Source organism: Halichoerus grypus, chromosome X, assembly GCF_964656455.1.
Source record: "Halichoerus grypus chromosome X, mHalGry1.hap1.1, whole genome shotgun sequence".
NCBI lineage: Eukaryota > Metazoa > Chordata > Mammalia > Carnivora > Phocidae > Halichoerus > Halichoerus grypus.
Genome location: NC_135727.1, coordinates 99,168,240 through 99,195,474, shown reverse-complemented (window position 1 = coordinate 99,195,474; position 27,235 = coordinate 99,168,240). Strand labels below are relative to the sequence as shown.

At 40.8% G+C, this 27,235-nt stretch overlaps 2 protein-coding genes across 2 annotated transcripts in view; both read right to left on the bottom strand.

Annotated features, from left to right (window-relative positions):
- SRPX (sushi repeat containing protein X-linked) overlaps positions 1–27,235 on the bottom strand; it is a 155,740-nt gene that overhangs the window by 118,264 nt on the left and 10,241 nt on the right. The window lies entirely within an intron of this gene.
- Positions 18,437–27,235, bottom strand: part of RPGR (retinitis pigmentosa GTPase regulator) — a 62,744-nt gene continuing 53,945 nt past the window's right edge. Inside the window, exon 18 of the mRNA XM_078065200.1 lies at positions 18,437–19,013. Coding sequence (XP_077921326.1) covers positions 19,011–19,013 — 3 coding nt within the window. The 3' untranslated portion in view covers positions 18,437–19,010. The remainder of the gene's footprint in view (positions 19,014–27,235) is intronic.

Sequence of the window (27,235 nt, the reverse complement as noted above, 5' to 3'; positions counted from 1 at the left end):
TTCCATGAGCCTCAAGCTCCAGCATCAGACTCAGAGAGAACAGCTGTACGGAGACTGCTTAGCAAGCACCCACAATTGCATGAAAGCAATTTCCTGTAACCCATCCATACCGGCCTTATGCAATACAGGTCCCTACTAACTCTGCTTCCCTGCTTGGACTCACCCTGACACAGGTGAGGAGCCAGTGTGGAAGGAAAATGAGGTGGGTTTTGACCGTGCTAAGATGGCGCCAACGCGGGTGGAAGGACCATGTGGAGGTGGCTACTGCTAAGATCACTGGAGATTCAGTAGGAGAGATGAGGAGAGGGGTAGAGATTGGAAATGCTTGCCTGGAGGTGGAAGCTGAAGGCCGCGCAGTGGATGAATGCCTTGAGGACACTGGAGAAAAGAGGAAGAAAAGGAAAATGAGGATATACAAGCAGAACAGGGGAAAGGGAAGGAAGCCATAGCAAACATCAGCTCACGGGTCTTGACAGGGGTCATCCGAGTCTCAGAGAGGAAGGCCTTTTTTTTTCTCTTGCCAGATAGGACCTGTGGAAATATATCCAAAGGAACGTGACCCAGGACTGGAGGCTGACAGAAAATGCAACCAAGTGAGGAAACATCAGTCAGATCCCGTGGCATCACCTCTTTCCTATACGGATTGAGCCCCATAACTTCAAAACTCTCTCCTTGGGTTGAAATGTGGTTTGTGGCATTACTCTCCCTTCGGCGCAGAGAAGTAGGAGGCCAGCACACTTCTGAGACAGGAAGACTCGAAGGTGGTAAAGAGGAAACAATCAATTTCTGCTGCAGAGGCTATGCATCTGAAAAGGAGTGTTAACTGGGATGTGTTTTACCTAAAGACCATCCTCAGGGATAGGCTTCCAACCATTACGATACCAATTTCCAGAAGAAGACCCCAGTCCTTGGCCCAGCAGGATCTGTTCAGGACTCTGCAGAAGCAGTTCGGGCCCCTTCACCCTCTACTCCCAGCAAGATTCTTGGGCTGCCAACCTTGAAGGTGGTACAACCGACCCCTTGCTGAAGGCTGCATCCACTCAACTGTTTCCCCGCTCTCCTTAATCCCTGCTGATTCTGTTGGTGTTGGCACATGCTGGGGCCTCTGTCTTCTAGAATGCTGATTCATCCAGAAAGCATCTGCGGGAGGTAACAGCCTGGTCACATGTTTCAAGTCAAAGAAGGATGTGTTGGAGGAGAGGGAAAGCTTTCATTTTCTCTCTTATAATCAACCCAAAGGTCAGCATCCCTGCGAGGACACAGACTGGAAAATTAGTCTTCGACACTCAAGAAGGGCTTCCAGCTACAAGAACAGCTGACATACACCCCTGTCTGTGTGTGGACGGGGCAGGCTGCCTCTCGCTGTGCTTGTCCCCATGCCCTTTCTCCTCTTTTTTTCCTAAAGACCTCTCCTGGTTCCTGAGGGTTTCTGGCTCTTTGTGAGGTCCTCAGGGAGGCCAGAGCACACACAGAAACACTGCTGTTTGGCCAGAGCTTTGAGGGCTCCAGCCAAGTACAAAAGCAAGCCAAGTTTAGAAACAATGAGTTAATAGTCCTTCCTGGGTTGCATCATACTATTAGTGATAACTAATCAAATGCTTCATTTAGTCAAATCCTGTTGGACTTCTTGTTCTGAGTGCTTTTCAAGGATCAGCCTTTCTCTGACCCTGGTCAACAGCCAAAGAAAAGTTGATGCAGGGAAAAGTTACAAGATTTGCACAAAGGCTCACACGAGTTGAACACACCCAAGCTAAAAAGAGATTCTGAGCTATCTGCATTGGGATTCTACATGAATATTTTTTAGGTGGCTGCTTGAAGCTTCCCCACATTGCTCGGGTCCTTCTTTTTGCTGGAGTGGGTCCAATTTCTGTTTGTTTGGAACATATATGATATAGGCACTTTCCTCACACACCTCATGCTCCTTTCTCTTTAAAAGGAGAATACACCAGTAATGTGTCTCTTGAGTGTCTGATCTGGTCAAGGAAACTTAATGTTTCATACACCTTATTCTCAAATGCATGCTACTGCATGATGGTCATATTATAACATTTTTCCTCCAACTCTTTCTCTTTCAAAAACGTTGTCTAAACTCTGCCTCTGTCAACTACTCCAATCTGGTCCCACATTGCTCCTCTGAATTACCTTCTGCTGTCATGACCTCCATGTTGTTTGTTATCAGTAGACCTGTTTTAGTCATCTTTGTACACTTCTCAAAAGCATTCAACACTAATGACTACTTGTCACCTCTAGTAACACTAATAATATTTAGCTTCCTGGACACCACATTATCATACTTCCAACCGCTCTGGATGCTCCTTAGCCTCTGGCCACCCGTCAATCTCTGGGCAACCACTGAATGGTCAATCTCTGGGCAAGCACTGAATGTTACATTCTATGAGAATCTCTTTACTTTTTCCCTAAGTGATCTCATCCACACTCAGAACTTTAATCACCAGCTAAATGCTGAGAACTCATAAATCTATACCTTTAGGCTCCCTATGTGTTCTTGACCACGCTATATAACTTCCCTTGAGTGTTCAAATACATCTCCAACACTACATGTACTGAACAGATTCAGGACCTCTAACCTGCAAAGCTGGTCGTCTTCCAGTATTTTCTGTCTCTATGACGGGCACCGCTACTCATCCTTGACTCCTTCCTTCCATTCCACCCTACCCAGATCCCTAAGTCCTGTTGATTTTCCCCCTTATGGTGCTTGAATCCAGCCATGCTGCTTCATCTTCGTGCCATCCACTTGGCCCATGCTACATTCCATCACTTCTCAACTGAATTCCTATCAGTGACTTCCTAGGTGGTCTCCTGCATCCACTTCTGTCTCTCCTACAACCTCTATATACTCTCCACTTGCCATAGTCAGAACAAACTGTCACTCATCAGCTTAAACCCTTTGATGGATTACTGGCACATGTAGATGAAAGAGCATGCTGCACAGCATACAAGGCTCTGTTGGTCTGGAGCCCGTTGACCTATGCAGTCTTTTTTTTTTTTAAGATTTTATTTATTCATTTGACAGAGAGACAGAGAGAGAGAGAGAGAGAGAGCACAAGCAGGGGGAGCGGGAGAAGCAGGTTCCCCACTGAGCAGGGAGCCCGATGCAGGGCTCGACCCCAGGACCCCAGGATTGTGACCTGAGCCGAAGACAGATGCTTAACTGACTGAGCCACCCAGGTGCCCCTGACCTATGCAGTCTTAATGCTCACCGCCCTTGCCATCACTCTCAGGACTGCGGTCACACTGACCTTTCAGTCTGTGCTCTGTTCCTTTCTGTCTCAGGGCCTTTGTACATACTTTTCCTTCTGCTTGCTTTTCCTACTCCTTATTCTACGTAACATCTCCTTATTTTCAGATCGTATCTTAAATGGAACTTCAGGGAAGCTTTCCCAGGCTCCCTAGTGGATAAGTTGAAGTCTGCCTGTTTTATGTGTTGTGTTTTTATCAAGATGGCTGCGACAATACCTCCCCCCCATCCCTCCTGTTCCTCACAATGTGACATTGAACACTCCTCCCACCAAGGGAGCTCTATACTATCTCCCCTTTATCAAGGTGGGTCTGTGGCTATGCCAGAAATGACCAAGGCTAGGTCATAGGAAGTGATACAGCTTTGTCTGTTGTTTCGTTTTGTTTTGTTTTGTTTTTTGAGATACTCATTTTTAGAAGCCAGCAACTGTGCTGTGCAGAAGCCACATGAAGGGTTCGCACGCAGGCATACCACCTGATGGCTCAGATGAGACCCCAACCGATAGCTAATGCCAACCACCAGAGAGAGGAGTGAGGAAGTCTTCAAGATGACTCTGAACTGAGTCTCACCTGCTCCAGAGGCAAATCCTCCTTATTCTAAGCCAGTCGTGCCAGCCTCCCAGGGACCATTTAGGAAAATGCATGTGACACAGTAGGACATTAAGTTGGGAGGGGATTTCAGCAAGATTCCTTTACTTCTTCTTGTAAATCATGTTCCCCCAAAAGCAAGCTCTGAGATGACAATGAACGTGCAGGAGGTTCATAAAGGAGTGCACTTGGGATCCACATTTGTGGAATGAAAGAGAAGGCAACAAGAGGGGGCAGAGGGAGAAGTTCAGCTGTGATATTGTCTTAGTGAAGACCTCAGCCAACACAACAAAGACCTCTGAAGATGGTCCCGTAGAGCTGTTCTGAGTTGGGGTGAGGAGGCTGGGCCTTTAAACACTTGTGACAAGTAGTTATTGGATATTGGCTACTCCCAAGAAGGGAAGGTGACCTTGGATAAGGCAGTTCTCATCTGCAAAGAGCATTTCCGAGAAGGGCTGCCAGCTGCAGGCTCTGCTGGGAACACTCCCAATAGCTGGGAGAGAAGTCCTCTGGTCCTAAAGAGGGATACAGGCAGCCCATCACAGCATCCACCATATTCCTAAAAGAATCACACAGACAAGAGGAGTTCCTGTCTTTCCGCTGATGTTACGTATGGATGTGAGGCCTAGAAGGTATCAGCCATTTCACCACCAGCTTGTGACTGGAGCCAACATATGGATAAGCGGGAAGTGAAGAGAACTGCAAGCAAAACAGAACCAGAGCCCAGATCCATGGTGCCTGGAGCCTACTTGTAATTCTGACCTGCTTGATACAAGCGGTAATAAATGTCCTTATCGTTTGCATCAGTTGAGCTCTAGGGTTTTCTCTTACCTGCATCCCAACCATCCTAGCCAAGGACAGGTAGCTCAGGCAACAGATGATAAGGCTTGGGAAACATATAAAGAATAGGGAAGAAGGCATAGGTACAAGAAACATTACAAAGAAAGCATCAGCAAAACCTAGATCCTGGTAGCATATGGGGTACTAGGGCAGCTTCTTTTTTATAGTAGCCACAATCTTGTTTTTGGAATGGCCAAATAAACTGGATGGGACCAATATTCCATCTGTGGTAGATATGTTTTATAATAGACCAACACCCCTCCCAACTGGTACCCCAATTTCTTTCTAAGAAACTACATTTCCCTTCTGTAAAAAAAAAACTAGTAGGATGAGAAATCCAAATGGCTCCCTTTCCAGCTATGGACACCCAAGGGGCTTCAGGAGGAAGCATCCTTCTGATTCTTCCTTATTTCCCCAATACAGTGTAAGGCAGGCACCATTTCTTGGTCATTTGGACCCTGAGTCTAGAACAAGTGACAGAAAAATGACAAAATGGTTGGGGTTTTATTTTTTTAACCCAACAGCTGTGCCTTGACTATTCCTATAGTGTTCATTTCCCTGTGCATCCCATCCCCATCCAAAGCCACCCTCCTTTGGCTTCTTTCCAAATCCTTTTCTTCTGCCTTCCTGTCAATATTGTGTACTCCTGAAACCCTACTCATTTCCCACCAATATCCAGTCTCTCTCTTTCACACTAGAGCTCCCAAGCTTTAGCTATGCACTTCGATTCCCAACTCAGGATGGTATTTCCTCCCTTGCAATTTGGTGTGGTCATGAGACTAAGTTTTGGTCACTGGAGCTAAGTAGAAGTAGTGTATGCTATTTCTAACTTGTCTTACTCCAATAGAAGGTTCATGTGCTCCCTTAAGCCCTTCCCTTTAATCTTGGCTGGGAGATGAGAACTCAGCAGCCATCTCCTATGAAGTAAATGGAAGCCCCATACTGAGGACTGCACAGCAGTTTTCTTAAGCTTGGACTGCACATTTCTGAACTGTGATCCAAGAGAGAAATATACACCTTGAATAAGCTACTGAATAGTGCGTTTCTGTTGCAGCATCTTATCATGTGCCCTGAGTGATACAACTTATAGTAAGTTTTTAATTTGTGATCAAACAACCTTATCTGATATGCCTAGGAAGTTAATGATATGTGTTAATAATATGGAAATATTAACAAAATTCAAGCTTTTGTGGGGTTCCAAAGCCCAAATATTGATGGACATGAAATATTTAAACATTTCTGCAGCCAAGAGACGCTGCTGCAGACACTGGAATATTTATAGTGTAAGACAGGAAGAATCATGGTATTTGTGTTTCCATAAGACTAAGGAACCATTTTCATCTTGGATCCAATCTAGAAATTATTTTTCCTGCCAAAGCTGAACTTGGATAAAATTCTCTCTTTCACCAATGTGGAACAGAAGCCATAGGAAGAGAAAACTTGAGTTTCCACTGAACAGAGAATGGAGCCACAGCACAGAGAATGTGATCTTATTTCCAGAATTGTACGATAAAAGCAATGGGCTTTTTTGCAGAGTGCTGGAGGGGATGAACTGACTATATCTTAGGACTTTGAAGTAAACTTTGAGCAATTACTCAATGTAGACATACTTTTCTCTAAACTTTCTGAAAGACCCCATGACACAGACATTTATTGACTACCAAATATCTATGTTCTCCCCTATATTTCCTAGCCTTCTTGCAATTAGGTAGAACCATGGGGCTGATTCTGACTATGAGAAATGTGATCCATCAATCCTAGGCTTTAGCATTTAAGAGCCAACAATTATAGTTAAAAACCTTCCCACATAGAAAATTCCAGGCCCAGTTGACATTATTGCTGAATTCTAACTAACATTTAAGGAAGAAAGAATACCAATTCCCATCAACTCAGAGAAAATTAAAGAGGAAAAGATATGCCCCAACTCATTCTATGAGGCCAACATTACTCTGACAGTGAAACCAGAGATATTACCATAAAAACAGAAAACTATGGAATAATTTCCCTCATGAACATAGATGTAAAAATTCTTTAAAATTTAGCAAATTGAACACTATATAATATAAAAAGTACAATACATCATGACCAAATGGAATTTATCCTAGGAATACAAATCAGTGTTAACATTCACAATTCAATCAATGTATTTCACCACATTAACAGACCATAAAAGAAAAACTATATGATAATCTCAATACATGCAGAAAAAGCATTTGACAAAATTCAACATCCACTCCTGGTAAAAAAAAATTCAGCAAACTGAGACTAGAAGGAAACTTCTTCAAACTAATAAAGCACATTTACAAAAGAACTGTAGCTAATATCATACCTGGTGGTGAATGACTGAATGTTTTCCCCCTAAGATCACAATGTCCACTCGTGCCACTCAACTGAATATTCAATATTGTACTGGAAGTGCTAGCCAGTGCAATCAGGCAAGAAAAGGGAATAAAATATTCAGACTTGGAAGAAAAAAGCAAAACTTTGCACTCAAAAATGAAATGATTATCTATGTAGAAAATCAAATGGAATCTATAAAAAGCTATTAGAACTAATAAGTGAGTTCTCTGTACAATATACTATATAAACAATTGAAATTTTAAATATAGTACCATTTGCCATAGCATTAAAAATATGAAAGATTTAGGGATAAGTCTCACAAAAGCTGTGTAAGGCCTAAACACCAAGACAATATAATACTGTTGAGAGAGAGAAATTAAAGTTCATGGACCAGAAGCCCAAACTGATCTATACAGTAAACACAATCCAAATCCAAATCTCAGTAGGCTTTTTAAAATAAAAATGAACAGGCTGATTCTAAAATGAATACGGAAAGGCAAAGAACCTAGAAAAGCAAAAACAACTTCGAAAAAGAAGAACAAATTTGAAGAAATAACACTCCTTGACTTCAAGATGTATTAAAAATCTACATTAATGAAGATAGTGTGGTATTGGCATAAAGGTAGACAAATAGATCAATGGAACAGAAAGTCTGGAAATAGGCCGGCACATATAAGGTCAACTGATTTCTGACAAAGGTGCAAAGGCAATGCAGTGGAGAAAGGGTAGTCTTCTAGACAAATGGTTCCATTTGCTGGAACAATGAAACATTCATACGTTGATAAAAAAAAAAAGAACTTTGACCCGTACCTCACATTAAAGGCAAACATTAATTTAAAAGAACTGTAGTCCTGAATGTAAAACATAAAACTATAAAATACCTAGAAGAAAACAGGGGAAAAATCTTTGTGGGCTTGAGGTGGGCAAAAATTTCTTAGATACAACACCAAAAACACAATCCATAAAGAAAAAAAAATATTGTTAAATAGAACTTCACCAACATTAAAAGCATTTGCTCTTTAAAAGACAGTGTTAGGAAAATTAAAAGACAAGCCCCAGATGGAGAGAAAACATTTGCACATCACATATTCAGCATATATAAGGAGCTCTCAAAACTCAATAATAAGAAAAAATAAACAATCCCCCAAATTCATAAAAGAGAGCTCATCAAAGTAGATATATGGTTTCAAATTAAAACCATAATGAGGGGCGCCTGGGTGGCTCAGTTGGTTAAGCATCCAACTCTTGCTTTCAGCTCAGGTTGTGATCTCGGGGTCGTGAGATCAAGCCCTATGTCAGGCCCCACGCTCAGCACAGAGTCTGCTTGGTATTCTCTGTCTCCCTCTGCCCACCCCCCACTCAAGTGCGCTCGCTCGCTCTCTCTCAAATAAATGAAATCTTTAAAAAAATAAAACCAAAATGAGATCACTACCGTTCAGAATGACTCAAATTTAAAACAATGGCCATATATATACCAACTGTTGGCAAAGACGTGGAGAAACTGAAACTCTCATTCACTGCTGGTGGAAATGTAAAATGCTATAACCACTTTGGAAAATAGTTTAGCAGTTTCTTAAAAAGTTAACCATACACCTGCCATAAGACCCAGCCATTTCACTCAGAATAATCATGCGGAGTGAGTTCAGCCAGACAAAAAAGAGTACATACTGCAGTATTCCATTTACACAAATATTAGAAAATGCAAACTAATCTATAGTAACAGAAAACCTATCAATGATTGCCTGGGGGAGTAGATGGGGAAGGGTGGAAAGGAGAGGTTACAAAGGGGCATAAGGAAGCTCTGGGGAGTAACAGGCTCATTACATTGAGTGTGGATATAAATACACATACACCCACATGTGTCAAAACTTGTCAAACTGTACATTTTAAATATATGCAGTTTATTTTATTTCAATTATACCTCAATAAAGCAATGTTTTGAAAAGTGCTATGATTACGGGTGTGGTCCTCAATAAAATCTCTCACTTATATAAAATTACTTAGGGAAAAGATCTGATTAAGAGTTTGGCCTTCTCTGTCCTCTATTCCCTTACCATTCAATCAAGAGAAAGGAAAAGATGGGGAAGTTAGAAAACAGCAAAAAAATGTGCCAGATCTGTTATTTATGTCCTCCAAAGAACTGTGGGTGTGATTGCAACACAGAATTAATTACAATCCTATATTAAGAAATCTAATAAGTTTTTACTAAGTTTACTTTTTAAGTGTATAATTCAGTAATGTTTAGTATATTTACAAAGCTGTACAACTATCACAATGATCTAATTCCATACCTTTTCATCACTCCAAAAAGAAACATCACGCCAATTAGCAGTCACTCCCCATTTTGCCTCCTCCCAGCCCCTAGAAACCATGAATCTGTGATCTTTTGTTTCTGACTTCTATCACTTAGCATAATGTTTTTAAGGTTCATCCACATTGTAGCATGTGTGACCACTTCATTCTTTTTCCTGGTTAAATAATATCTGATTATACGGATATACCACATTTTATTTATCTATTCACCTACTGTTAAGTCTATTAAGTTTTTTCCAAAGATTTTATTTATTTATTTGAGAGAGAGAGAGAGTGGGGGGGGAGAGAGAGAGAGAATCTCAAGCAGACTCCCCACCGAGCGCAGAGCTCACGACCCTGAGATCATGAACTGAGCCGAAACCAAGAGTTGGAGGCTCAACCGACTGAGCCACCCAGGCACCCCAAGTCTATTAAGTTTGTAAGAGTCTTGTTCTGCTTGAGAAGCCACAAGCCTGGGCAGTACCAAACAAAACAAGCCTTTGACTAGTTAAGACTTAAAACCAATCTTCTAATTTTAATTTTAATCCCTGATCTTCTAAGGGCAACTGAGAGAGCTACACAGACTTAAAGAGGGCATATATGTTCTTCAACAGCTAGTCCAGATATGGCAAGGGGCATTATAGAAAAGGAAAAACCTCCACAGAGCAGATCCAGGGACCATAAAGAACAGTGGAGAGTGGAATTACTGCAAGAGAGAAAAACCAGGGCCTGATCCAGAATGTTCTTCACTCTCAGCATAGGGGCCTCCAATCATCTGCAAAGCAGAGTTTTGAAATTGCTACATACATTTCAGTGACTTCTGTGTGTCTCTTGTGCCCCTTTCCACATAGTAGTGTTTATTGTTGCCATTATACATTAGGTGTATGTTGGAGGGTAAGCCGGATAATTTGTCTTTTTTGTTAGTCTTTTAGATCAAGTAGAGCCAAGACTGGTCCAGGCATAGTTACCATGCATCACCCAGAGATGCAGGACTATGAGCTAGATTCATTGATTAGATGGGACTTTAGTGGTCTCCCTGGGAGAATGGTGGAGCGTGTGGAGCGTGTTCTATTTGTGGGAATGTTTTAGATCAGGTTTCCTAGGAGTAGAGTCTAAGATTCTTGTTCAAGTGATTTATTGGGGGTCTATTCTTAGCATAGAGGAATTTAGGGAAGGAAGATAGAGCAGGGGGGACAGCTAAGCAAAAAATGTAGTGTTAGGTATAGAATAGATTCGGTCTGATACTATGGGATATTTCTGGAGCACTAGAATTAGTCCCACCCTGAGGCAAGAGAGATGGCCTTTGGAACCCCATGTCATTCAATCACTGGCTAAGGTCCACTCCCCAGAGATAGAGGTATCACCTTCCATCCGAAGAGGCTTGCTTTTGGCCAAGGGTAACCTTCCAGAAGAGGGAGGAGCTGTGAGCCATTGGCCAACACCTACAGCAGCTGGGGATGTGTGCATCTGCCTAATGAGAGAGACCAGGGTGGGTCACCAGTAGCGTCCAGGGCAGGGGAATGGAAAGCCTGAGGGTATTGGATAAACAGAAGTGTGAGCTGTGGCAGAGCCATTTACTGCTTATCGAAGAGCCATCTGTTTGTCCACATTTCCAAGTTCCCTTTACAGTTAAATGGAGTCAGGTGGCCCAAGGACTTGGAGAAGTAACGTTTGTCATTTTCAAGCCCAAGCATTGAACAGCCCACTAGTCCCCCTCTCCCTGTCTCAGCAACCATGAAGTCCAAGTGTTAGGATGTCAGCGTCTCCATTGGCCTGTGTCCCTGAGTGATTATGTGGAGGAGAGCCACCCCAATCCCCCCCCTCCTGACTCACACTGGACTTACAATCTGAGCTCAAAATAACCCTCTGTCATGTTCAACCACTGGTTTTGAGGTTAGTTCGTTATCATAGCATAAATGAGCTTGTCCATTAGAGTTCAATTAGGAAAGCAGAACCACACCATTAAGTGACATGGAATTAGGAATTTACGACGAGGATTAGACCTGAGACAACTGTGGGAGCTGGCCAGGTACTGCATGGAAAGCTGTTGTCTCTGTGCACGGTAATGAGCCTGAGGTCACTACAGGTATTAGGGCTAGAAGAAAGAAATGCTGAGCTTGAAGCGGAAGAGACCAAGGACAAACTGGAACCCACAAGGACAAAGTGGAAACCATCTCTTACCATGTCCAGGTTCAATGATGTGGGTAACCTACAGAAGCTGGCATCTTTTCTCCCGGAGCTGCATATGCATCTGGCCCAGAACTTGCAGCTGAAGGAGAGCGGGCAGGAGCTGAAGAGTCTGCAGGCCCAGAATCTGCTGTCCCAAGCCAGCCTATCAGCAGCAACGAATGCACTCTGCGGTGTCGCCTGGCACGTTACACTGACCTTCAGGGAATAGTGACCACTGCTTCATCTTTACCTTCTAAAATCTGTTGTGGTCCATCAGAAACCGAAACCACACGAGGGATGAAGTTCTGGGAAACATAGTTCCAGTTTAGCTAAGCTGACATGGTACAAAGCCAACACATGTGGCCTCACTTAATACAGACCCCAATGGAGGTGGCAGTGTGACACCCAGAAGGGGACTTGGCACCAGAACTTGACTAACAATGTAACAACAGAACAACATGCACCAAAACGGGATCAAAACAAAGACGATTTTCTTAGTCACACGTGGTGAAGGATATTCATCAGTTCTTCAGAGAGAAAATAATTAAAAATTACTGTAGGAAATGAAAGACAGTGCTGTATTCTACACAATCTACAGTGGTTAAAAGCACAAGTTTTGTAAAGTCAAGAACCCATCTACAAGTTGTAAGTTCTTATGTTAATTCTCTTCTCTGTGACTCATGTGTACATCTGAAAAGGGGGATAATAAAACTTTTCTTATGGACTTGTTGGTAAGATTAAATGAGTTAAATAAAGAGAAAGCACTTAGACCAGTATGTGGTACGTAGGCACTTATTAAATATTAACATTATAATTGTTGTATATCATCATGCTTTACCTTTACAATAAAATATATACATTTATGATTCTTGGTAAATCTCTAGGTTGTCCTCATGAAGTTCTGGGTGCAATGCTTCTTCCATGGTTTATGTATTTCTGCCTGATAGTTGTAGGCAAGAGTCTGGTGTTCAGAATGGGGAAAACCAAGTGTGCAGTCTCTCTTGCTGAATGTTTCCCATTCAAGAAAGTTTCTGATACAATATACACCTCATTGACATGAATTATTCTCATTTCTATACATTTATATGTCTCATCAACACAGGACTTCTGGCCTAGAAAATTGATACATTAACATTCCATGAATAATCAGAGAGAAAGCAAAAAACTGTCCACTTCTTAGGAAACTCTTCTAAAGTCTGTGCTGTGTGTTCAATGAAGATTTCTCAGGTAAATAAAGGTATTCAAGTAATTTGCAACTGTGGTTTATCAGAGTTAATTCTGGATCTGGGATGATTTCTACTAGAGTGTGTGTGTGTGTGTGTGTGTGTGTGTGTGTAAGAGAGGCTGTTACCAAATCTGAATTTGTATTTAGTAGATTTTTCATAGCCAATTTGGTTGATTGTATTTTGTTTAAATGTTATTTTAAAAATTGGGTACCTTTTTGGGGGTAAGCCTGAGGAGCCATGATTATGCAAGACCACACTGGTTAAGGAAGCTTATAACAGAACCATCTCCCTTTTTGTAAATGAGATATGGCTGAGCCCTTCCAATTTCTGTTATTCAAAACAAAAAAGTCTTCAATGACATATAAAAAAATCATGAAGTTGATTCCTGTTGAATCTCATGTCTGAGTTCTTTCCAGGGTCTCTAGGGTAGTGAGCAGACTCTTCTATGGCAACTCTTGGTCATGGAGGATTCCACTGCATGGTTCACAAAAGGGGTTCAATCTGCCCTCTTGTCTCTCTCTAGTGGGAGCCATAAGGAAAAATGTTACCCCAAGATCCTCTCTTTTCTGGTCATGCTGTTCAACTTCAACTAGATCAATGTAGATCTTTTAAACTGAAAGATCATTGTGGCAGACTTCTGTTTAATAACAGAAGCCTGGGTACATTGCTTCCCAGAATAAAGGATTACATTTTATGCCCTTTTTGTTGTGACTAAGTTTTAACCAGTAGGATTTGGTAGAAGTGGTATAGGCAACTTTGGGGAAATTTTTTTAAAGGAGCTGACTCAGTTTTGGGGGAGAGCCTTTTTGCTTTCCTTCCACTCACTTTCCTAGACTGCATATATAATGGCTGGAGCTTTGGCATCTACCTTGCAACATGGGATGACCTTAAGGACAGAAGCCACATGGTGAGAATGGCTGAGCAAAAACGATGGTCCTAGATTCCTGATGACTTTGTGGGGTTGTCACACGAATAGTAGACTATCTACCTGTGAGCTTGTTTTATGCGAGAGAACAAACCATTGTGTTTTTAGTCACCATATTCAGGTTTCTACTTCTAGCAGTTGAATGCAATTCTTGAATACAATTAGGAAAACTTAGAAGGCTATTGGGAGTATGCTCCTTTTTACCTCTTGCCTCAGGCTTTTGCCAGGATGGTGTTCCCTGTAGATCCTCCTTTGCGTCCTAATATAGCTTTCCCACATCATGTTGGTGACAACTTACTAAATTCAAATGGCCTTTGAATGCTCCCCCATACGATTGCCTCATCCCTTCCCACAGGAAGACTTTTCCCTCTGGGTTCTTTCAAGCATTGAGCAGTATCTTTGATTTAAGCCAGTAGACCTGGACAGAGATCAGTTCAGTTTCATGAATGAGGATGATTCTGGATCATCCAATTCTAGTTTAGATACCTCATCAGTGAAAACTGCGAAGTTGATGATCCATTTAACTATGCTACCCACTGTGTCCATTTAGGTCCTCTGAAAAGCAGATGCCAGTATGGAGTTAAATGTGCAAGAGATGTATTAGGGTAACAGCTGTGAAGAATAAAGGGTAAAGGATGAAAACCCATAGATTTGCCAGTAAGAAGTGATGGACTTGGTTTATAACAGATGGGGGGAAATCCCAGCTTTGCTAGCCCAAGGCTGAGGTCCTGCTTTGAAGTGAATGTTGATTTATAGCCAGATATTTAACGGAGAGACCCTGGATATCAGAGAAACACAGAAATGCTGAGATAAATTCTCCATACCTCCTCAGTGGACTGCCAAATTACAAACATTGGGGAGGCCCAAAATCCTGGAGAAAAGTGAAAGCCAAGGGAAACATGAGAACTGGCTACAACTTCGAATGCATTCCTTAACCATGCACAGTTCATCCAGCAGAGGGTGGAAGTGTTATGGGCTCAGTTGTTAGAACACAACTTCAGCCAAATTAATTGGCTAACCACTAAGGTATTCAGACGCAGAGTGAACCTTTAGATCATTGGGCTAAAGTGTAAAAATAAGACCTAAACATCTGAAGAGATGTCACCAGCTGCATACTGGGAGTAAGGGGGGATGGTGTGGGTTGGGGGCTGGGTTCAAACAGATTCTACAGTTTAAATTCAGTCAAGTTACTAAACACCAGACAAACAAAGCAACCAAAGAAACTCTCAGGAAGATAAAACAATTCAGGGTTATTATAACATATTATATAAAATATTATCTAAAATGTCTACTTTTATTTATTTATTTATTTTTTTTTAAAGATTTTATTTATTTATTTGAGAGAGAGAGAATGAGAGAGAGAACACCTGAGAGGGGATAGGGTCAGAGGGAGAAGCAGACTCCCCGCCGAGCAGGAAGCCCGATGCGGGACTCGATCCAGGGACTCCAGGATCATGACCTGAGCCGAAGGCAGTCGCCCAACCAACTGAGCCACCCAGGCGCCCTAAAATGTCTACTTTTAAACCAAAATTTACTAGATATACAAAGAAATTGGAAAGTGTAACCCAAACTCAGGAAAACAGTAGCCAATAGAAACTATGAGTGGACCCAGATGTTGGATTTAGCAGAGAATGTCTTTGAAGCAGGTATTATAAATTTGTTCAAGAAGCTGAAGGAAACTCTGTTTGACAAATTAAAAGAAAATATGCTAATAAAGAGTTAACAAATAGGGAGTCTCAATAGAGAAAAATGATAAAAAAGAACCAAATGAAAATTCTAGAGCTGAAAAGTATAAGACCTGAAGTGAAAAATGTAATAAAGCTGTTCAAAATATCAGTTTGGTCAATTTGTTTGAGCTCTATTTTTTTTTTTTTTTTTTTTTGGCAGCTGTAGAGGATAAATTTTTAGCCTTCCTATTGAAACATGGAGTATTTCTAAAATGCTGAGAAAATTGTTTTCAAATGTTGTCATATTTCTACTGCTTTTTTTTCCTGAAAATTTTTGAGGTGGTAAATAACTAATTGTAGAAATATAAACACAATTTTCTTTTATGGTCAATTAACCTGTGACAAAGGAGGCAAGAACATACAATAGGGAAAAGACAGTCTCTTCAATAAATGGTGCTGGGAAAACTTGGCAGCTACATGCAAAAGAATGAAGCTGGACCACTTTCTAACACCAAAGACAAAAATAAACTCAAAATGAACTGAAGACCTAAATGTGAAACCTGAAACCATAAAAATCCTACACAAGAACACAAGCAGTAATTTCTCCAACATTGGCTGTAGCAACATTTTTCTAGATATGTCTCCTAAGGCAAGGGAAGCAAAAGCAAAAATAAACTACTGGGACCACATCAAAATAAAACACTTTTACACAGTGGAGGAAATCATCAATAAAATGAAAAGTCAACCTACTGAATGGGAGAAGATATTTGCAAATGATATAGCTGATAAGGGGTTAATATCCAAAATATATAAAGAACTCCTACAACTCAACACCAAAAAAACCAAATAATCTAATTTAAAAGTAGGCAGAAGACCTGAGTAGACATTTCTCCAGAGAAGGCAGCCAGATGGCCAACAGACACGAGAAGATGCTCAACATGACTCAGCACCAGGGAAATGCAAATCAAAACCACAATGAGCTCTCTCCTCACACTTGTCAGAATGGCTAAAATTAACAACACAAGAAACAACATGTGTTGGCCAGGATGCAGAGAAAGGGGAACCCTCTTGTGTGTTGGTGGGAATGCAGACTGGCGCAGCCACTCTGGAAAACAGTATGGAGGTTCCTCAAAAAATTAACAATAGAAGTACCATATGACCCAATAATTCCACTACGGGGTATTTACCCACAGAAAACAAAAACACTAATTTGAAAAGATACAGGCACCCCTATGTTTATAGCAGCATTATTTACAATAGTCAAGATATGGAAGCAACCTAAGTGTCCACTGATAGACAAATGGATAAGGAAGATGTGGCATGTAGACACAATGGCATATTACTCAGCCATAGAAAGGATGAGACAGTGCCATTTGCAACGACATGCATGGACCTACAGTGTACTACGCTAAGTGAAATAATTCAGATGTAGAAGGACAAATACCGTATCATTTCATTCATATGTGGAATCTAAACAAAACAAATGAATAAATGAACAAAAAGCAGAATCAGACCTATAAATACAGGGAGCAAACGGTTGCTAGAGGGGAGGGGACGGGAGGATGCACAAAATGGGTGAAGGGGAGTGGGAGACACAGGCTTCCAGTTATGGAACGAATAAGTCATGGAATAAAAGACACAGCGTAGGGAATATAGCCAGTGATATTGTAATAGCGGTGTGTGGTGACAGATGTCACCTGTGGTGAGCAGAGCATAGGGCATAGAGGAGTAGGATCAGTATGTTGTACACCCAAAACGAATGTAACACTGTATGTCAACTATACTCAAATTAAAAAATTAAAAAAAAAGAATAGTCAGGACCTGCCAACTTCCTTAACATTTGCCCCTGTTTCCAACGCAGGGCTCACCAGAGAAAGGCAAATACACTCTTCAATACAAGGACAGGATGCCCCTCTTCTTGTTAGCCTGCCCCCGGCTTCCCCAGGCCAACGACTTCTAATTGGAGCATACCTGAAGCCTTCCATCTTTTTCCACTATAAAGCTTTTCCATTTCTTACCTATCTGTGAGTGTCTGCCGAACGCAAGTGATAATGGCTGACTCTCTTGCTACAGCAAGCTGTGCATAAAGAGTTTGTTTAGAAATAAAGAAAGACAGAAACACTTTTTCAACTCCATTGAGCCTCACGCAAATAGAAGAACTTTCCCTGCAGGAGATTTTGAGAGGTTAGATTTTTACCCTAAGATTTAGAGGGTTTGGCAGGCTCTGCGGTCATTGGTAAAATCATTTATATTATTTTAAGAAACTTGCACATGGCAGGTAGTTGCTTAAAGGAAAATGTACTTGTGTTACGAAACCAAGTTGCTTCAGCTTCTTGAGCGATGCTCAAATCCAAATAGTTCAGAGGGAGGGTCTATGTTTCTCTGTGTTATTTGGGTTTCATTTCTCTTTCAGCCTTTGCCATTTCAATCCCTTCAAGGCGTCTTTTTAATGTCTCCTATGGTTTATGAAATGTCACATTTCTTCCAACCCCTCCATTCTCTCTTTCATGATGATTCCCCTCAGTATTGGATACCAACCCTGAGACAAGCACTCTGCTGGGCTCCCTATGAGAATGCATGGGGAATTTTAGGGAACAAGGGACATAGAGCCTTGCAAACCACACACCTGCTGCCTAGTTGACTAGTTGACATCAATTTTGTCCATCTACACATGTATCTTATTCCTTTTTTTATTGCTTCACCCACACGCTGAGCCTGAGGTCTTACATTTCAATCCCTAACGAAAGCAAATTTTGCTGGTTTTCTAAATATGAAATCCTGCCACTAAGAAGTCATAATCCTACAATGTAGTTCTGACACTGACCTCATGCTGAAGACTGGGGTGTCGTCTCCTGGAGTACTCGCTCTCCTCACTCCTGAAAACACTTGCGTGGATGGAGTAATCCCTTTACTAATGATTATGAAAGACAGGAAAAACACCACTGTCCAGTTACGTTACTCCATTCAGCTTTTCAGGAAGGAGGCGGCACAGAATCCTCTGCAAGTCATCAGGTCCTGGAAGCAAAATTTGCTTTCAAATCAATGCAAATGCCGTCTGGTACAAACACAGGGAACAGACAAGATGTATTGATTATTGTCTTTGTTTGATATGTAGGCCCTTCTCAGAAAATAGGCCATAAATTCCTCTCTCAGTAGATCATAGAACAATCTTTATTCTTCTGTTTCCTCCTCTTTCCACATCTTCACACACATACAAATCACTGGTATCACTGTCACACAAGCCAAAGAATCATTTTTCCAGCACCTAAGTGGAGAGTGAGGGAGATATAGGATATTCCGTGTGTGCTTTCTTCTTGGAGCCCTTCTGGAATGTCATCGCACTGACCCCATCCAATGTACCATTTGTGGTAAGATAGACGGTACACGTGTTATGGTTAGCGATATTTGCATAGACTGTAATAATACATGTGTAAAGAGTGGATTCCGGTGGGGAGGGAAGAAAACAGAATAGTCTGGAGAACAGAGCTGACCAAACCTACAGGACAAGTTCATTCTCTGGAGTACACGGGAAACAAGCAGTCACGGGTGACATCAGCAGGCCCTTGTGATCAAAAGCAAGAATGGGGTGGGAGGCCTCTGAAGCCAGAGAGGTTTCAAAAAAGAGACTTCTAGATACGACAGCCAGACCCTGAATGTTACAGCAAGACCAGCTCCTGGGTTCTTGGAAGGTCACAGGCAAGACACTTACTGGGAGTGAGAAGGAAAAGAAAAAGGTCAGCGAGTTGTGCCAAGATGTGTCATCGCAGCCGAAGCGAGCTTGTCCTTACACTGGCAAAGGGCAATTTGGGACTCAGTTAAATTCCTTTATGTATTTTCTAGTCTTCTTAGGAACACACAGTTATGCTTTGGAAACTTGACTGTTTTATGCTGATTGAACGGTCTTAAAAATGAGTTTTAAACTACAGAAAGTATAAAACTGTCCATCATCCTTGACTCAGTTCATTGTAAAGGCAGGTGCATATGCCCTCCATCGGCGTGTAGAGGAAGTACATTCAATTGTGGCAGTTTCCTTGTTTTCCTGGGATCGCAATTAGCCTCCATTTTGAATTTCCCTTGAAGTTGGGCCCATACCACTGAATGCCAGTGGAATGCAGGCAGAGGGGAGATGTACAGTTTCCAGGCCTGGAGGACGCCAAGGCACAAAGGTAAGACCAAAGCCACCAAATGATAAGAGCCAAGGTCCCTGGATTACTGCGTGAGGCAAGGCCATCCGCTTACCCTTGGTGTACTTTGACACGACCAACAGACACTCATTGTATGAAACAATTCAGATTTAGGGAGTGTTTGTTATAGCAGTTAAACCACCTAGACTGATACAACCAGTACCTTTCATAGAAAACAATGTGGACATTTCTGATGCCATTATTACGGCAGTTGGCTTGTGAGAAATAACATTCTGAGGTTTTGTAGTAATTTGTGAGTTCAAATCAGTTATTCTCCACTTGATGTAGGATAAATGCCTACGGAGTTATTTTAAAAGACATATCCAGGCCCTAGTCTTGACCCAGTGAATCGGAACCAGGGAAGGCATAGGCATTATTATTTTAAAAACTTCCCTGTGTTTTACATACACCCTTGGCTAAGAACCGCTACTCTACAATAAGCCAAATTTTACCTCTAGATTAAGCTAGATTGTCAGGCCTCATTGTCTTGGTACATACAATTTGGCTGAATATAGTTTTTTTTTAAAGTATATTTTGATTGTATCTATAAATCAACATGTAACAAAATCGACCTTTTTCAGGTGTACAGTTCTATAAATTTTATTATTTTCAGGTAACACCACCCAAATCAGGATACACAACAAAAATATGCCCTTATACTATCCTTTTGTAGTCACACGCTCCTCTCACCCCAAACCCTTGCAACCACTGATCTGTTCCCCATCATTAGTTTTGTCTTTCCAAGAATGTCATAGAAATGAAATCTTACATCGGTAACCAGTTGAGACTGGTTTCTTCCACTCGGCATAATGCTTTTCTGATCCATTCGTGTTATTAGCATTTATCAGTAATTTCTTTTTAATGCTCAGTAGTATTCCATCATATGGACCTACTACAGTTTGCTTTCCCTCCGCCATAGAAGAGATCTGCGTGCTGTTTCCAGGTTTCGGAGATCGCGAAGAGAGCTGCTATAAAACTGGTGAACTGGTGTCTGTGTCATCTTAAATTTTCCTTTCTCTAGGGCAAGGTTTCTCAACTGCAGTACTATTGACATTTTGGGATGGGGAATTCATTTGTTAGGGGGGCTGCCCTGTTCACTGTAGGATGTTCAGCAGCACCCCTGGCTTTTACCCGCTAGACGCCAATAGCATCCCCACTTCTCACCCCCACCCTCAGTGTGACAAATACAAAATGTCTCCAAATATCACACCCCCCCACACCCCGTGGAGAACGACTACCTTAGGGAACAAAAACCTCCATTATTATTTAGTGTGGGATTGCTAGCGACGAGTATCAGTTTTTGTCTTAAAATGCCTTTGTTCACCTACACTTCTGAAACAAATTTTCTCTGGACATAGAATTCTAACTTGACAGTTGTTTTCTTTCAGCACTTAAAAAAAATCATTATACTCTAGATTTTGTTGTTTCTGTTGAGAAGTCAGTTGTCAGTCTTTAAGTGCTCTTTTTGAGGTAATAGAACACTCTTTCTGATCACTTTCAATATTCATATCTATAGTGGTATTGTGGGTGAAATGAACCCTTGACGTAAGATTTACTTCTGACGATGAAAGTGATGAGGTCACATACACACCCAGAAGGTATGAAAGGTTTATTACACACATCATGAGGCTTACTGGGGAGAGCAGGGTTGGCTTCCCAAGCTGGTCTGAGAATGGTCTGAGAAAGCAGGCAAAGAAGACTGGCTTGAAATTTGTGTGGTGGTCAGGGAGTGGGGCTGGAGTAGGAGTTCCAGCCTACAGGCCAAGGTTTGAACTTTCATCTGCTGCCAAAGACGAGAGAACCTGGGTTTTTTTTTAAGACTGTATTTCTAGGTAATCTCTATACCCATTGTGGGGCTCAAACCCATGACCCTGAGATCAAGAGCCGCACACTATACTGACTGAGCCAGCCAGGTGCCCCCACACCTGGGCTTTCTTACCAGCTTGCCCAAATGTGGGGCAGAAGGGAAGAGGGAGAGGTGGGCTTAAAAGCTGTCAGGAAGCACAAAAAATAGGAGTCATACGCTATTACAAGTGTTAAAGGTTTTTAATGAACTGCATTGGTGTGGGTTTCTGTTTTTCCTGCTTGAAGTTTGTAGTGTCTCTTGAATTTTGGAGATGATATCTCTTTGCCTTGAAAAGTTCTCAGAAATTATTTCTTTAAATAGTACTTCTATTCTCTCTTCTCCTTTTGGGATTCCAAATATACATATATTCAACCTTTTCATAGTACCATAAATATCTCACCGACTCTTTTCTATATTTTGCATCCTTTTGTCTCTCTGTGCTTGTCTGAATATTTCCCTCAGGCCTAGCTTTCAGTTTACCAATTTTTTTCTGCCAATCTATTAAGCCCATATAATTATGCCTTGATTTCAATGCTTGTATTTAGTTCTAGAATTCACATTTAGTCCTTCTTTTTTTTTTTTTAAGATTTTTTTAGTCCTTTTTTTTTTAAACATTTATTTATTTGAGAGAGAGAGAGAGAGACTACAAGCAGGGGGAGGGGCAGATGGGGAGAGAGAGAGAGAGAGAGAGGGAATCTCAAGCAGTCTCCACAACCAGCATGGAGCCCAACGTGGGACTCGATCTCACAACTCTGAGATCATGACCTGAGCCGAAATCAAGAGGTGGCCACTTAACCGACTGAGCCACCCAGGTGCCCACTTAGTCCTTTTTAAAATAGTTTCCATTTTCTATCAAAATCCTCAATCTTTGGCATTATTTCCTTGAAAATGTTAAACTTTAGAAGCAACTAATACCTCTTGCTGAAAAGCAGTCCCACATGCAAAGCATTTCCATTCGGGCTTCCTTTCTCCCGAATTTTGGCCCCATTATATCATGTTAGCACTCTGATACTTTCAAGTGCTTCAAATACATATATTTGTCCAACTTTTCTATCTGTGTCCAGTGCTAGGATGCATTTGAGCCACTTACTAGGAATTACCAGAGGACTAGAGACTTGCTTTAAAGCCTGTGATTATTTTACAAGACAAGTGCCCCAGTTTGTAAAAACTTAGTGTCATTAAAAAAACATGATGAGAGAACTCTTCAAGATTAAGGGAGACTTAAGAGACAACCTAATACAATGCATGGACCTTGAGTGATTCTCAATTTAAGTGAACTGGCTTATAAAAGATGTTTTGGGAAGAACAAGGGAAATCTGAATAAGAGACTGAGTGGTAAGTAGCGGATATTAGAAAATTACTGATAACTTTGTTAAACGAAAATGCTGGCATTGCAGTTATGTACAAAAATGTCATTTTTAGAAATGCATACTGATGTATTTAGGGTTGGAATGTCAGGATGTCTGGGTAGAACATGGAGCAAACACAGCAAAGTGTAATTGACTTAAATCTATGTGACAGGCTCATAGGTGTTTATTATATTGATCCTACTTTCCTACATATTTGAACTGTTTCCCAGTAAATTAAAAAAAAACACAAGAGATTGATGTTAATAACCAGATTTCATAATTAAAATCCCTAGCTTTAATTTCTAAAATTGTATAGTATCTAGTAATTAATGAGGAAAATAAACTTCTAAATCCCGAATTGGTTTACACTTTTATATAATTTTTGTAATTCTTAATTACTATATGCAGTAAATTAAATAATTGTAATAATTAAGGAGTTAATGTAAATCTGATGCCAAGTTGGGAAATAAACATCTAAACATATGAAATCAAACATTCCTATGGACAGAATTTTAATGATTTTCAAACAACTGACAGACTAAGACTTTTCATAGAAAACTTTTCTGTTACAATAACCTTCATGCCCACAAGGAAAGTTCTGTAAAAATTTTAAAAAGTGTGCTACTATTTTGACAATTCTAAACAAATTACTCATAAAGATTGATTGTGAGGAAGTTCGATAGGTTTTCTAGAATATAAAAACAATTTCTTTCACCTTGGGACAGATGTTTACCAGTGACTGAACCAGATAAGATTTTTCTTAAGTAAAAATAAAAAGGTATCACTGTCGTTTGTACATTTCTTTTTTTTTTTTTTTAAGTAATCTTTACACCCGATGTGGGGCTCAAACTCACAACCCCGAGATCAAGTCGCATGTTCTTCCAACTGAGCCAGCCAGGCACCCCCATTTATATATTTCTTAAAGTTAGGTACAGCTCTCTAGTCTACTGCTAACCTTACTTAAGACACCTTACCTATCATATTATACATGTATTATACATGCCAGATGAATGTGGAAGAGGAACTATCTGGAAGTGCAACCTGGCCTGGACAGGTAAGTTTCCCTGCTGTAGTTTTAGTAGGTAATTTTAGGGTTATGATAGCATTTCCTGACGTTTTCAGTAATGAGGATTGTGTAGTGACTGTGTGCCAAAGTATCACCTGTTACAATTGTTGGAGGGACGGTTATCAAAAAGCCTGTCAGTCTATTGTCTCTTAACTTTAATGTAGCTTCTTCCAGCAAAAACATCTCACTTCACTGTATTCAATATACTTATACTCCGTCATGCCCCCAACTCCCATTACTCAAGAAGGCCTAATGTACATAGGCATGCAACAAAAAAATGACCTCAGTAGAATGATCAAATCACTCTTCTAGTTAATTCTTTAGCTCTCATTTGCTGCTTAAAATCTGGTATCAAACTAGGGAAGATTACAGTTCAGATAAATCCAGGGCCTAATTAATTCTTTTAACATATTTTCCTTGTGAACAAATTTCTCTTGCCAAAATACTGTACTGTTTAGAACAGAGGTTGCAAATTGCTTCTTGTGGGCCAAATCTGGCCCGCAGCTACGGCTTGGCTCCCCCCTAACCTATATATGCATGCAGGTACGTGCATGCACACAAATGGGTTATCCATAGAAAAACCCAGATTTCCACCTTCTTTTAAAAATGCTGAGCATCTGGCAATGCTGGGCCCATCTTGAGAAACAGTAGTTACCAGCTAGAACACAGTGGCAGCAGTTACGATATGCACACCTGCTTAGCCTTAGAAAATATTTTAGTTATGGGACCCCTGGTTTAAATGCATTGTTTGTTCAAGTCAATAAAATATCCCCTTTACTCCTGAGATGAAGACTCCAACCTTCTGATTTGTCTCCTCTTTTGACTTCTTGACTTCTTATTCTTACAAGGTAAAAAAGTAAACCACATTTTAAAGTTCTGTCTAAAAAAGATACTCTAAGATTTTTAAAGAACTACTATCAGATGAAAAATCTTTAAACCATGTGCCCTGGCAAAAGGAAATTTGGAGTACGGAAATGTTTTCAGTTTCAATAGCCTCGCAAAATCAAAGCAGGCAGAAAAATGCTTAACTGAAATTCAGGAGCACAATAAAGACATCAGTCTGGCTCTCTCACCACATAATTATTCTGAGTTTCATCTCTGATTCCACTGCCGCTTAGGTCCCTGAGAGTAGAAGTCTGTGACAGTGACTTGGGCTTCATTCTTGTTGTCAACCCTGATGATTTTAAAACTAGTTGGCCTAATTTTCCCCTTTGGGGTACTTCGGATGGTGTTTGCTACTTCTGCTGGAAGAGATTCTCTTCTGCTCATGGAAAGACTTTCTTTTCCCTCTACAGATTTATAATAGCCTATGGGTAGAATTATACTGCAATACACCATATGGGAAATACGTTAAAAAAATGAGTTCAAGCTTACAGTACGTGTGTACAAATTTCTAAGAACAAATCTTTATCCAAACTCTACGACTGCACATGTGATCATTTATTTGATAATCATTTGACGTTGAACACGGGGCCCCTGGGTCTGGGATCCTGGGAAAGATAACCCCGCTACAATTCCTGCTTTGATGTAACTGGTGGTATCTTAGAGAGAAGTTTCAACATCACAAAATGTCTCCACTGAAGATATTTTATCATTAAAGATCCAGGATTTAGCAAGAGTCTTTCCATTTTAGGAAAGTCATAGTAAGAATACAAGAGAGGAGAGGCTATAAACAATTGAGGTTTTTTTTGTGGGATCGGTAGAGCTCTCAAACTAATGTACTACTACGGGTTGAACTGTCTCCTGGAAAAGACACTGAAGTCCTAAGCTCCGGGACCTCAGAATGTGACACTATTTGGAAATAGAGTCTTTAAGGAAGTAATCACATTAAAATGAGGTCATTAGGGTGAGTTCTAAACTACTATCCTTATAAAAAGGGGAAATTTGGGAACAGAGATAGACATGCACAAAAGACAGACAACGTGAAGACACCGAAGGAGAAGGCCACGTGAGGACAAAGGATTGGAGTGATGCATTTACAAGACAAAGAACGTCTGAGGTGATCAGAAGTTAGAAGAGGGAGCATGCCCTGCAAACACCTTAATTTCAGATGTCTGGCCTCCAGAACTATGAGACAATACATTTCTATGGTTTTAAGCCACCCAGTTTATGGTACTTTGTTACAGAAGTCCTAAGAAAATAATACAAGCACCTTTTCAGAACTGGATAGTTTCTTCATACATAGGAGGGCCTTAGTGCCTACCAATTTTTCCTTTTCCTTCAATGTTTTGACATGGATTTGCATGCTGTTTTATGATACCTTAAAAATTCTACCACTACTAACATTTTCTAAATTAATATCCTTAGAACACTTGGTCCATAGTAATCTGAACAATGTCAATGACCCCCTAATGTTCAAGTCAACAGATTCTATTTTCAGGTCCCCAAAATGTCAGTAAAAATGGCCAAAGCAAATTTACTATATAAAGGAGAGAGGGGAATTCATGGAAAAGATAATGAAAATGAATAGTTTGGGGATTAAGATATATCATTTCACTTTCTATTAAACCATTTTGTTTAAGTTTAGTGTCCGCTAATCTCGTTTCCATCCAGTTAGGAAACAGGTTTTTAAGTTGCCCTAAGAGCTCCAGTTGAGAATGCAGAGTCATTCCCCATTTGCTCCCTTGTACTCCCCAGTAACTGTGACTCTGTTCTTAGTTTCTGGCATGATATCTGGCACAGAGCAAGTGCTCAGTTAGTATTTCTTCAAAGTAAAAGCCAGATGTGAAACCATGTTTAGGAAACAAATATAACACAAGCATTTACAGTCCATGGGCAGACAACTGGTACGGTGCTTTTATGCAGTTTTTTTTTTTTTTTTTTTAAGTATTTACTCATACCGCTAAAACCAACTCTTGGTGTTGATGATTCTCTACCAACCACCTTATTCAAATCTGAACTGCTTTGAGGCCTCCAAGAAAGCAGGGATACCCTGCCCGTTTGTTATGCTTGTCTCATGTCCACCTCTTCCCAGTGCTCGGACTTAATCCTTTCTTTGGTCTGTAACCTGTCCCATTCTTTTCAGTAATCGGCCAAACGACTGGTATGGTGGGTAGGCTCTAAGATGGTGCCTGTGACTCTTGCCTCCTGGTCTCCTTGCTGTCATCCTGAGTATGAGTAGACCCTGTGACTCACTTCTAACCAATAGAATGTGTCAAAGGGGGCAAAATACCACTTCCATGATTATGTTACCTAAGACTGTGACCCCTGTCTTGCTAGCAGCCTCCATTAACTCTCTTGCTGGCTCTGATGGAGGAAGCCGCCATACAGAAAGGCCTTTCGTCAGAATAAGAGTGCTGTTGGTTTCTATCGCTACATAACAAATTATTGTAAACTTAGGGGATTAAAACTACATATATTTATTATCTCATAATTTTCATGGGTCAGGAGCCTGGGCAGTGCTGAGCTGTGTCCTCTGCTCGGGGCCTCACAGGGCTGCAGTCAGGGTGTCAGCCAGGGCTACGGTTTAATCTGAGGATTGGGTT